An 11,850-nucleotide genomic window follows, 5' to 3' on the forward strand; every position below is an offset into this window, starting at 1 on the left:
CTGAGAAGTCACGTCTGGCCCGGGGACTTGGGAAGCCCTGTGCATATAACTGCCCCCTCTCAGGTCAGAAGGGACCTGTCAGCCTGCTAGGTGGAGCTCCAGCACTCCTGGCTACAGGTGGGGACATCCAGGGCAGCTGGGCGGAAGGGAGCCAGATGGGACAGTGTGTGTCCATCTGTGTGGGGGCACAGGACTCACACGGGTCACCTCATTGATGGGCGCTCAGCCCAAGAGGCAGGCACACCTTCACCATGATGCGGGGCATCTGGGTGTATTCGTTTCCTATGGCTGCTGTGACAACGTACACACATTTCGTGGCTCAAGCGCACACAAGTCGACCATCTTAACAGCTCTGGTAAACTTAACAAGGCTAAGGTCTGACAGGGCTGATGTCCAGGTGTTGGCAGGACCTGTTCCTTCTGGAGGCCTCAGGGGAGAATCTGTTACCTTTCCTTTTCCAGCTTGAAAGGCTGCCCACATTCCTTGGCTCAGGGCCCCTACTCTCTCTTCAAAGCCAGAGAGGTGGCACCTCTGATCCCGCTCCCCTCTGTTTCCTGGTCACATGGCCTCCCTCTGTAGTCACATCCTCCTCTGCCTCTCTTCTAAGGATGTTTGTGATTATATTCACTTCCCCACCTTCCGGATACTCTATCCGCCTTGGGATGCTTCACTGAGTCCCACCTGCAAGGCCCCTTTTATCCTGTACAGGAAGGTACTCACAGGTTCTGGGCATTCGCACGTGGGTCTCCCTGGGGCGTACTTCAGCCTGCCATGCTGAGTGGGCTCTGCCCGCTGGGGCTCCTGGACTCTGGGGCTGAGGCGTGGCGCTGGGACCCCAATCTGCACACATGCATGTAGACCCTTCTGTCAGCTTATTGGTCCTCTCTGCTCTCTCTGTTCCTGCCCTTGAGGGGCTGGCTCCCTCATCCCAGGGACTCTGGGAGAGTCTCCTTCAGGCTTGAGATTCTGCAGCTGCTGGAACTTCCGTCAGTGCCTCTGAGAAGTGGGTGAGAGGCCCCTCCTATCCCAGGTGGGAGGTGTGCTGGGGTGGGGACGCGAGGGGTCAGTGGCTGGGATTCAGTGGCTGAACGGGCATGGTCTTTCTCTTGGGAGCATGTCTTGAGCTGGAGCTCAGGAGAGCATCCCATCCCTGGGGCCTTTCTCAGCCCCTACTAAAGACCCTAGAATTCTAGAAAAAAGAGCTGGAACCATAGCTAGGACCCAGAGAAGGAGGCCTATCCTTGCCCACCCCAAACACTGATTCCCAGGTGGGTAGGAAGATGTGGTGTTGCCCCTGCACTGCTGAAGCCCTGGGCCTGTGTGCCAGCGGGATGCCCAGCAGCTTGGAGCCTGCCTGCCATGACAGCCACCAAAAGAGGGCATGTTCTCGAGAAGCAGGGGTGGCAGGTGTCCAGCCCCGCCTCCTCCCAGCAGAAGCTCTATTTGTTCATTCATTAATTTATCCAGTCATCATTCAGAGCCTTTCTCTCTGTGCCTGCCCAGAGCTGAATGCTGGAGACTCATAGATTCAGCAAATATTGAGCACCTATGATGTTCTGGGCACTGTGCTGGGCCCTGGGTATAGTGACAAAAGACTCTTGACATTAAGAACAGACATGCCAGCAGGGGAATAAGACAATATACAATAAACCACGGAAAATCAATGATATGATGTGTTAGCAGGTAAAAACTTAAGGAAAAGCAGCAGGTAGAAAGCAGCCAGATCTAGGGTAAGGGGTTTAAAAGGAGGTCAGGGAAGGCCTCCAAAGGATAACAAGTGAGCCAGGAGGGGGCTGAGTATGTAGGAAAGGAGCTTCCAGGCAGATTGAACAGTAAGTCCAAAGGCCCTGGGGCAGGAGACTGAATGGGAATATTCAAGCCACGGCAAGGAGGCCAGCATGGCTGGAGATTGGTCAGGAAGGCAATGGGAGGGCGCATCCCATAATGTTGGCCATTATGTGGACTATGCCTTGGATTCCAGAAAGGACCAGGAAGGAGTCCGAGCAGAGGAAGGGGCCTAGTGTGACTTAGGGGCCGAATGTGAACAGGCTGTGGGGTGTGAGAGCAGAAGCAGGGCAATCCGTGAGGTGGCAGTGACTGCCCTGGCTTAGGAGGGAGATGATAGCAGCTCAGGCCAGCCTGGTGAATGTGAAGGTGGTGGGCAACAGGAAAATGCTGAAGCTGGAGCCCGCAAGACTTGCTGAGGGCCCGGGTCACCCGGAGGCTTGGGCCGGGGTAACCTGTTATAATCAGCTGGGTCAGAGGGCACGTGGAAAGAGCCGTTCTAGCTGGTCCGGCCTCAGAGTACAGGCTCTGACGGCGACTCAGGCACCCTGGGAATGCGGAAGAGGAAGTCCTGCCCCTGCAGAAAGTGGCAGGCTGCGGTGGAAGCAGGTGGAGCCAGGGCAAGGCCGATGCTGCTGCACCCCCAGGTGTGCCAGGCCTCCCAGAGCTCTGGGGCCAGGGCCAAGGGGGCAGGAAAGGGCAGGGCCACTGGCTCCATAGAGCTCCCTTTGAGATAGGGGCCAAGGGGCTGAGGTGTGAGAGTGACAGTCCTCTTGGGACAGGGAGTGCGCTGGCAGAGATGTCAGCATGCCCAACCCACATCTGGCACTGCCCCCAGTCCCAGTCTCTCACTGAGCCGAGACTGGGCTCTGGGCTTCTATTTCTCCCCAGACTTCCCTGACAACAGGTGTGAGGCCCACGTGGGCAGCGGCGAATTGTTAGGATGGGGTGGGGTGGTGGGGGAGTGGAAAGAGGAAGGAGTGAAGGGGCTGTCTGCCGTCTGCCAATGCAAATGGCCTCTGACTCAGTGTGCCCCTCAACCCTCGCTGTGGACCAGGTGGGGCAAGGGGGGGGCTGCTGTGGTTTTTCTTAGTTCCCACTTCCTCTGTTCTCTGAGCCGATGCTGCAGGAAGGGGCTGTGAGCTCCAAGCATCCTTTCCTGCAGCTGCTGCCCAGCCTGCCAGCCAGACCCTCTGGAGAAGCCCCCGCTCCCTGTCATGGTAGGACAGCGACCCTCAGCCCCCCAGGGAAGGGGGCAGCAGGAAGTGGTGGGGGAGGGGTGGGTTTGGTGGCTGCAGACAATAGTGGAAGGGCTGTCACCCAACATGGCCCTGGGGACACTCACTGAACCCTGAACACCTCAGAGCAGAAGAAGCCTTCCTCTGAGCAATGAGACCTGAACCCATTGTGTAGATGGGGAGGCTGAGGCCTGGGGCTTCGCTCAGTGGTGGCGCTAGGGCTACAAGCAAGATGGATGCCCAGGACGAGGCCCTGTCTGGCCCTGGGCTGCCCACCCTGTCTGATCTGTTCTGTCCTGCTTTGGGCTGAGTGCTTGGTCTGGGAGAGGTGGGGAGAGGGGGAAGAGCCGGGCGGTGCCCACCCCAGCCGGGGCCCTGGGTCGTACTCAGCCCGGACCCTGGCAGGAGACCCACGTGCCTGCCTGGGCCTTGGCCTGAGGCAGGGGGAGCTGGTGGGGGAGGCGGGCGGAGGACATGCAGGGCTTTCCAGGGCAGCTGGGCGGAAGGGAGCCAGATGCCCCCCTGCTCAGGAGGAGAGAGAAATGGCCCCTGAGGAAGGAAGAGAGAGGTAGGGGAGAACCCGGTGGGCCTGCTGACTGCCTGCCCGGCTCTCCTGTCTGGTTGGGGTTTGGTTTTAAGTGAAAGTTCTAGATGGTGAGGCTGGACTCCAGGTATCAGAAGCAGCTCTGAGTTGAAGGCCGGGTCTGAGACCGGAGTCCGAGTTCTCCCAGAGCCTTAGAGGCGGGGTGGGCGCTATGCAGAGAGGCAGAAGGCTCCCCAGGGAGGGCTTGGAGAGAGGGGTTTGGGAACCCTGTTGGGAGACCCCAGGGGGTGGGGCAGGTGGAGCTGGGGCTGGGGCTGCCCCTCACAGGCCCGCAGGGCCCCTGCCGTGGCGCCCTGCACCCCCTGTCTCTCCTGGTGCAGGCTGCCGCGCTAGCCCTGGCCCTGGCCCAGGGCACCCTGCCTGCCTTCCTGCCCTGTGAGCTCCAGCCCCATGGCCTGGTGAACTGCAACTGGCTGTTCCTCAAGTCCGTGCCCCGCTTCTCGGCAGCTGCACCCCGCGGTAACGTCACCAGCCTTTCCTTGTACTCCAACCGCATCCACCACCTCCATGACTATGACTTTGTCCACTTCGTCCACCTGCGGCGTCTCAATCTCAAGTGGAACTGCCCGCCCGCCAGCCTCAGCCCCATGCACTTTCCCTGTCACATGACCATTGAGCCCAACACCTTCCTGGCTGTGCCCACCCTAGAGGACCTGAATCTGAGCTATAACAGCATCACGACTGTGCCCGCCCTGCCCAGTTCGCTTGTGTCCCTGTCCCTGAGCCGCACCAACATCCTGGTGCTGGACCCTGCCACCCTGGCAGGCCTTTATGCCCTGCGCTTCCTGTTCCTGGATGGCAACTGCTACTACAAGAACCCCTGCCAGCAGGCCCTGCAGGTGGCCCCAGGTGCCCTCCTGGGCCTGGGCAACCTCACACACCTGTCACTCAAGTACAACAACCTCACCGTGGTGCCGCGGGGCCTGCCCCCCAGCCTGGAGTACCTGCTCTTGTCCTACAACCACATCATCACCCTGGCACCTGAGGACCTGGCCAATCTGACTGCCCTGCGTGTCCTCGATGTGGGTGGAAACTGTCGCCGCTGTGACCATGCCCGTAACCCCTGCAGGGAGTGCCCCAAGGGCTTCCCCCAGCTGCACCCCAACACCTTCGGCCACCTGAGCCACCTCGAAGGCCTGGTGTTGAGGGACAGCTCTCTCTACAGCCTGGACCCCAGGTGGTTCCATGGCCTGGGCAACCTCATGGTGCTGGACCTGAGTGAGAACTTCCTGTATGACTGCATCACCAAAACCAAAGCCTTCTACGGCCTGGCCCGGCTGCGCAGACTCAACCTGTCCTTCAATTATCATAAGAAGGTGTCCTTTGCCCACCTGCATCTGGCATCCTCCTTCGGGAGCCTACTGTCCCTGCAGGAGCTGGACATACATGGCATCTTCTTCCGCTCGCTCAGCGAGACCACGCTCCAGTCGCTGGCCCACCTGCCCATGCTCCAGCGTCTGCATCTGCAGTTGAACTTTATCAGCCAGGCCCAGCTCAGCATCTTCGGCGCCTTCCCTGGCCTGCGGTACGTGGACTTGTCAGACAACCGCATCAGTGGAGCTGCAGAGCCCGCGGCTGCCACAGGGGAGGTAGAGGCGGACTGTGGGGAGAGAGTCTGGCCACAGTCCCGGGACCTTGCTCTGGGCCCACTGGGCACCCCCGGCTCAGAGGCCTTCATGCCGAGCTGCAGGACCCTCAACTTCACCTTGGACCTGTCTCGGAACAACCTAGTGACTGTTCAGCCGGAGATGTTTGTCCGGCTGGCGCGCCTCCAGTGCCTGGGCCTGAGCCACAACAGCATCTCGCAGGCGGTCAATGGCTCGCAGTTCGTGCCTCTGAGCAACCTGCGGGTGCTGGACCTGTCCCATAACAAGCTGGACCTGTACCACGGGCGCTCGTTCACGGAGCTGCCGCGGCTGGAGGCCTTGGACCTCAGCTACAACAGCCAGCCCTTCAGCATGCGGGGCGTGGGCCACAATCTCAGCTTTGTGGCACAGCTGCCAGCCCTGCGCTACCTCAGCCTGGCGCACAATGGCATCCACAGCCGCGTGTCCCAGCAGCTCCGCAGCGCCTCGCTCCGGGCCCTGGACTTCAGTGGCAATACCCTGAGCCAGATGTGGGCCGAGGGAGACCTCTATCTCCGCTTCTTCCAAGGCCTGAGAAGCCTGGTTCAGCTGGACCTGTCCCAGAATCGCCTGCATACCCTCCTGCCACGCAACCTGGACAACCTCCCCAAGAGCCTGCGGCTCCTGCGGCTCCGTGACAATTACCTGGCTTTCTTCAACTGGAGCAGCCTGGCCCTCCTACCCAAGCTGGAAGCCCTGGACCTGGCGGGAAACCAGCTGAAGGCCCTGAGCAATGGCAGCTTGCCCAACGGCACCCAGCTCCAGAGGCTGGACCTCAGCGGCAACAGCATCGGCTTCGTGGTCCCCGGCTTTTTTGCCCTGGCCGTGAGGCTTCGAGAGCTCAACCTCAGCGCCAACGCCCTCAAGACGGTGGAGCCCTCCTGGTTTGGTTCCCTGGCGGGTGCCCTGAAAGTCCTAGACGTGACCGCCAACCCCTTGCATTGCGCTTGCGGCGCAACCTTCGTGGACTTCTTGCTGGAGGTGCAGGCTGCGGTGCCCGGCCTGCCTAGCCGTGTCAAGTGCGGCAGCCCGGGCCAGCTCCAGGGCCGCAGCATCTTCGCACAGGACCTGCGCCTCTGCCTGGACGAAGCGCTCTCCTGGGTCTGTTTCAGCCTCTCGCTGCTGGCTGTGGCCCTGAGCCTGGCTGTGCCCATGCTGCACCAGCTCTGTGGCTGGGACCTCTGGTACTGCTTCCACCTGTGCCTGGCCTGGCTGCCCCGGCGGGGGCGGCGGCGGGGTGTGGATGCCCTGGCCTATGACGCCTTCGTGGTCTTCGACAAGGCGCAGAGCTCGGTGGCGGACTGGGTGTACAATGAGCTGCGGGTACAGCTAGAGGAGCGCCGTGGGCGCCGGGCGCTACGCCTGTGTCTGGAGGAACGTGACTGGGTACCCGGCAAAACCCTCTTCGAGAACCTCTGGGCCTCAGTTTACAGCAGCCGCAAGACGCTGTTTGTGCTGGCCCGCACGGACAGAGTCAGCGGCCTCCTGCGTGCCAGCTTCCTGCTGGCCCAACAGCGCCTGCTGGAGGACCGCAAGGACGTCGTGGTGCTGGTGATCCTGTGCCCCGACGCCCACCGCTCCCGCTATGTGCGGCTGCGCCAGCGCCTCTGCCGCCAGAGTGTCCTCCTCTGGCCCCACCAGCCCAGTGGCCAGCGCAGCTTCTGGGCCCAGCTGGGCACGGCCCTGACCAGGGACAACCGCCACTTCTACAACCAGAACTTCTGCCGGGGCCCCACGACAGCCTGATAGGCAGACAGCCCAGCACCCCGCGCCCCTACACCCTGCCTGTCTGTCTGGGATGCCCGACCTGCTGGCTCTACACCGCCGCTCTGTCTCCCCTACACCCAGCCCTGGCATAAAGCGACCGCTCAATAAATGCTGCTGGTAGACCAAACGGCTAACCCTGAGCTCACTGGAGGTGCGAGTGGGAGGAAAGAAGAGAATTCGTCAGGCTTTCCTTCCCAAAGTGAGGAGGGACAAGAGGTGCTTTGGGAGAAACTGCCAAGCAGAAAAAGAGAGTGCCCACAGAGCGCGGGTCTGCAGGGGAGGGAAGCTGCTAAGGGCAGTTGTGTGAACGAGCATCCTCTCAGGGGGTCCGAGGAAGGTCTCTGAATGGGGTCTTGGTCCCTCCCAGAGAGCAGGCTGGGTCTCCTGTTCCATTCGGCCCCTCCCCATGCCAGGCGGCACCAGGCAGTCCTGCTGCAGGCTGGGTCAGCAACCTTCTGGTGTATGTTGGCCTCAGGATCTGCCTTCCAAACCTGTAGGACTGACAGTGCTTCCGGGGCAGAGAACTTGCAGGCCTGCTTCATTTCTGGCCCCTGGCAGAGTCCTGGGAGGCAGCCCAAGCGGAGGAGTGGGCGGAAAGCTTTGTGCTGAGTTCAGAGGGGCGTTTGCGCCCTCTGGTGGCCAAGCCTGTGCTGTGCCCAGGAGGCTGGCCGGCTCGGGGAGAAGCCTCTGCGTAGAGGCCCACCGCAGGGGTCTGGGAGCCACAGGAGATTCTAGAGTGAGCTCACAATTCATCCTTTCTGTTTTCACCTATAGTGAGTGCTAAGTCTCTCTGTTCTGACATCAAAGGGACACCCGGGTGAGCCACCACCAGACTACAAAGATGGGGCCCCTGCCTTCCCTGCCCCTGTCTCTTAGAGGTGGGAGACAGCCACATCTCAGGAGGGTGGAGTATGTGTGTCCATTTCTAGCTTCGAAATCCAGTGTAGAATTCCAGACATTGCTTGAGGCACCAGTGACCAGCGTTTGGAGACAAAGCTAAGTGTGTGCAAAGTTGTGGGTCATGTCAGGTCTGGAGCCTTGGAGGTTGCTTTGTCCTGGGCTGCTGCCTCACTGTCCCCACCACTGAACCGCCTTTTGAGGAGCAGAAGAGACATGTGCAGCCAGACAATTGAAGCCGGGGCCTGGGATGGCGGGAGAGTGGAACCAGCTTGGCTGGTTCAGGACAGCCGGGGGCCAGCCCAGCCGCTCCAGGCCTCTGGGGTGGAAGGTTGATGCTGGCCGCAGATTTGGCTAATCTTACCCAGCCTGACTGTGGCAGCCTCCTGTCCAGGGCATGGCTGAAGAGAAATGTAGGCCACCTTCCTCTTTCTGACTGGGGCACAGGTGCTGCTGTGGTAGGCTGATGGCCCCTGTTATCTGCTTGCCTGAAAAGAAAGGCCGGGTCTGCTCCACCGATCGGAAGTCCCACGTGGGCTCTGCTCTGCCTTGAGAAGGCCTGTTAGCTTCTGGAGGAGTGGGGCCAAAGCACGGCGTGGCCCTGCCTACTTCCTTTGCTTGTGTCTGGGGATTAAAAAAACAAACAAACAAGGACTGTCTTTCACCCAGGCTGGAGTCCAGGAGAAGCCCCTCCTGCACGGCTCATGGGCTGATCTGGCCACATCTAGGAGCAGGAGCAGGAGCAGGAAGCAGGGCCTTATGTAGGGCCCCACAGTTTGCAGGTGGGGAACAATCTGCCTGTCAGGACAGCTGAGTCTGCCCTCAGGCAGCTGCCAGATAGAATCTTCATGTACCCACCCACCCACTCATGCTCACAGTCCTGGGGTTTTTTGGGCTTTGGATTCAGAAGAAGAACATTTTGGAAATGAAGCACGGCGTAATGGTAGGACTGTTGTCTTGGCTTAAGTGAGCCTGAGAGTCCATGGCCTTTGGTTCAACCTGCAGAAAAAAGTTCTGCTGTTGTCTACAGGATCAGAAAGGGGGCAGAACTCCATTATCTCAGGTCCCAGGCTCACGTGGGGCTGGGTGAGAGGCAGCTGTCACTGCACTGTGCTCAGGAAGGTGCTCATGGTTGACTCAAGGCCCTCTCTACACCGCTGGACATCCTCCACCGTGAGCGCCAGCTGCCACCTGGCCCCACAAGGCTGGGGAAGAGTGGGACTCAGGTCAGGTGACCTGGGCTAACAATTGGCTTTGCCATTTGGATTATCTCGGGCAGGAGACTCCCGCTTTGGAGAGGGAGGTCTGCTCATCTGTAAATGGGGGTGGCCAGGGTTACTCTGCAGGCTGTTAGAAGGCTTGGTGCTGATGTGTGTGAAGGTCTGGGAAACTAGCAGCCCCCGGTCATCGTTATTAGGTAAGGGGCTTACGCTGAGGACAGCTGGCTGATGTGGCCTCGGTATTTTATCTCTGTACCCGGAGCACTGAATGAGGTTCAGAGGCAGATGTGGTTGAATTGGAGGCACATGAAACTGAGAGCGTGACTCTGGTGTTGCCTCCTGTGCTTTTTGCTCCCGTGGGGCCAGTGAGTACTAGACAGAGATCTGGGCACAAGACTTAAGAAAACCTAATAGCAGGAAAACTTAAATGTAAGGAAATTCTCAGGGCACCTGGGTTGCTTAGTGGGTTGAGTCTGCCTTTGGCTCAGGCCGGCTTCTCCCTCCCCCTCTGCCCCTCTCCCTGCTGGTGCATGTGCTCTCATGGGCTCTCTCTCATGTTCTCTGTCTCACACTCTCTCGAGTAAATAAATAAAATCTTTTGTAAAAAATGTAAGGAACTTCTCCCTGCTAAGATTGGAAGGGACAACTCCCTTCCCTCAAGGAAAAGAGTTCAGTTTAATGCTCCAGACATCTATATATTCTTAGAAAACTTCTATGACATCATACATTTTCATACTCAAGTCCTTATTGGAAGGAGTTCACAAATCCTATCCACTTCCTACAGATCCTTCCATCCTCTTGTGTCCTCATAACCCTGAGTAGCAGTGAGGAGCAAAGGGGGGTGACCAATCCCACTGACCCAGCTGACTTTGGGTCTCATGAGAAGGAAGGGGGGTCTTGCTAAGTGCTCAGAGAGAAAGAAACATTACCCGGGCTAGAGGGAACAAGTCACCCTGGGAGGAAAAGACTGAGGGAGTTCCCGGTGTGGGAGTGTGGGGGACAAAGGGAAAGCCCAGCCAGCTCTGGCGAGGGGACAGGGCTGGGAGAGTGAGCGAGGCATGTTTCCTGAGCAGAAAAGGAACTGGGTGGTGGTTACAAGGTGACGTGACTTCCATCATGCCCAGATGTGTGGCTCTATTTGATGGAAGCAGGACTCGGCCGCTCTCTCCAGCGCCAATCCAGAGAAGGGTGCGCCCCAGGAAGGCATGCCAACACAGCCGTGTCCAGGGAGGAGAGATAAGAGAGGGGAGGAAGGCCAAGTATTCTCTTTGTCCTCCAGTGGCTTGTTTCTTCAGCTCGCCTATGCTTTCTGGTGAAGTAGACTTGAATGTTACCCTTGGTACCTGTTATGGCCTGAATGTGTACTGCCCAAATTCATGTATTAAAGCCCTAACCCCGGGATCCCTGGGGTTAAATCGCTGGGTGGCTCAGCGGTTTAGCACCTACCTTCAGCCAGGGCATGATCCTGGAGTCCCCGGATTGAGTCCCACATCGGGCTCCCTGCATGGAGCCTGCATCTCTGTCTCTCATTCTCTATCTCTCATGAATTAATAAACAAAATCTTAAAAAAAAATAAAGCCCTAATCGCAATGTGATAACATTGGGAGGTAGGCTCTTTGGGAGATAATTAGATGAGGCCAGGAGGTGGGGCCCTCATGATGGGATTCGTGGCCTTAGAGAAAGAAGGATCTCTCTCTCTCCAACCACATTGAGGAAGGGTCCTGGGAATTAAGAGCAAAAAGATAGTGGTCTGCAAGCCAGGAAGAGGGCTCTCACCAGGAATTGAGTCCACTAGCACCCTGATGTTGACCTTCCCAGCCTCTAGAACTCTGAGAAACGGATGTCTCCTGGTGTCTGGTGTCTGTGGTATTTTATTATGGCCGCCAGAGCAAAGGAAGCCCCCTTTCCTTCATTCAACGCGTTTGCTTAATGCCTGCTGTATGTCAAGTACTGTGCTGCGTTCTGGGGATATAGAAGTAAGAAGAAAGGGCAGATGATCAACAGGGTTGGGGGCAGGGGGGAGTCATTATGAGTGGTGACCAGAGCTTTGAAGGGCAGCACAGTAGGAAGTCAAGTGACAGTAAGAACACAGAGGGGCTGGGCTGCCCTATCCTGGGGGCTCAGGGAAGGTTGCTCCTCAGGAACCTTACCCTGTGTAGAGACAGCCATGCCATGAGCCAGAATAGAAAAATCCAGAGGAGAAACAGTGGCTAACACGAAGGCCTGGAAGCAGGAAAGCACCTGGGGGACCTGAGGCCTAGGATTGTGTGCCAGCACACGAAGCAGAGGGAGTGAGTGGAGGAGGGATGGGTTCCCAACCTCAGACAACGTGGTCAGCCTATATGAGGAAGCTAGAATGTAACCTGAGTGCCACTGGAAGGCCCAGGAAAGTTTTCTGCAGGGGAGGAACATAATCCACTTTATAATTTTAAAAGCTCCCTTGGGCTGCCATGTGGGGTCAAGGCTGGGCAGATGCCGGGGCAACAGTAGAACCCGCAGGATCATAGCAGCAGGGGTGATAGGAAGTGGCCTGGCCCAGCATGTATCTTACTGGTAGAACTTACAGGACTTGCTAACAGTCTAGAGTGAAGAAAGACAGATGACTTCCCCATGAGTGGCCAGAATAAGTGGGTAGATGTTGGGAAGACAAGGGAAGAGAAAGCAGGGGAGAGTCGGCAGGCCCAGGTGCCCTCCGGACCTGTGCAGTTCCAGGT

The 11,850-nt window shown here is 58.4% G+C and overlaps 1 protein-coding gene across 2 annotated transcripts; it reads left to right on the forward strand.

The window, feature by feature from the left end:
* The first annotated feature begins 129 nt into the window (after positions 1-129).
* On the forward strand, positions 130-7,146 carry TLR9 (toll like receptor 9). Of its 2 annotated transcripts, none has more exons than XM_077858671.1 (2): positions 130-3,005; positions 3,903-7,146. In XM_077858671.1, exons 1-2 carry the CDS (start codon positions 3,003-3,005, stop codon positions 6,996-6,998), a joined length of 3,099 nt encoding a protein of 1,032 aa, XP_077714797.1. In that variant the 5' UTR covers positions 130-3,002; the 3' UTR covers positions 6,999-7,146. The 2 variants fall into 2 exon arrangements, with proteins under 2 accessions (XP_077714797.1, XP_077714798.1); XM_077858672.1 differs by having other exon boundaries at positions 3,948-7,146.
* The last annotated feature ends 4,704 nt before the right edge of the window (positions 7,147-11,850 follow it).

The sequence above is a fragment of the Canis aureus genome, chromosome 19 (assembly GCF_053574225.1).
Source record: "Canis aureus isolate CA01 chromosome 19, VMU_Caureus_v.1.0, whole genome shotgun sequence".
NCBI lineage: Eukaryota > Metazoa > Chordata > Mammalia > Carnivora > Canidae > Canis > Canis aureus.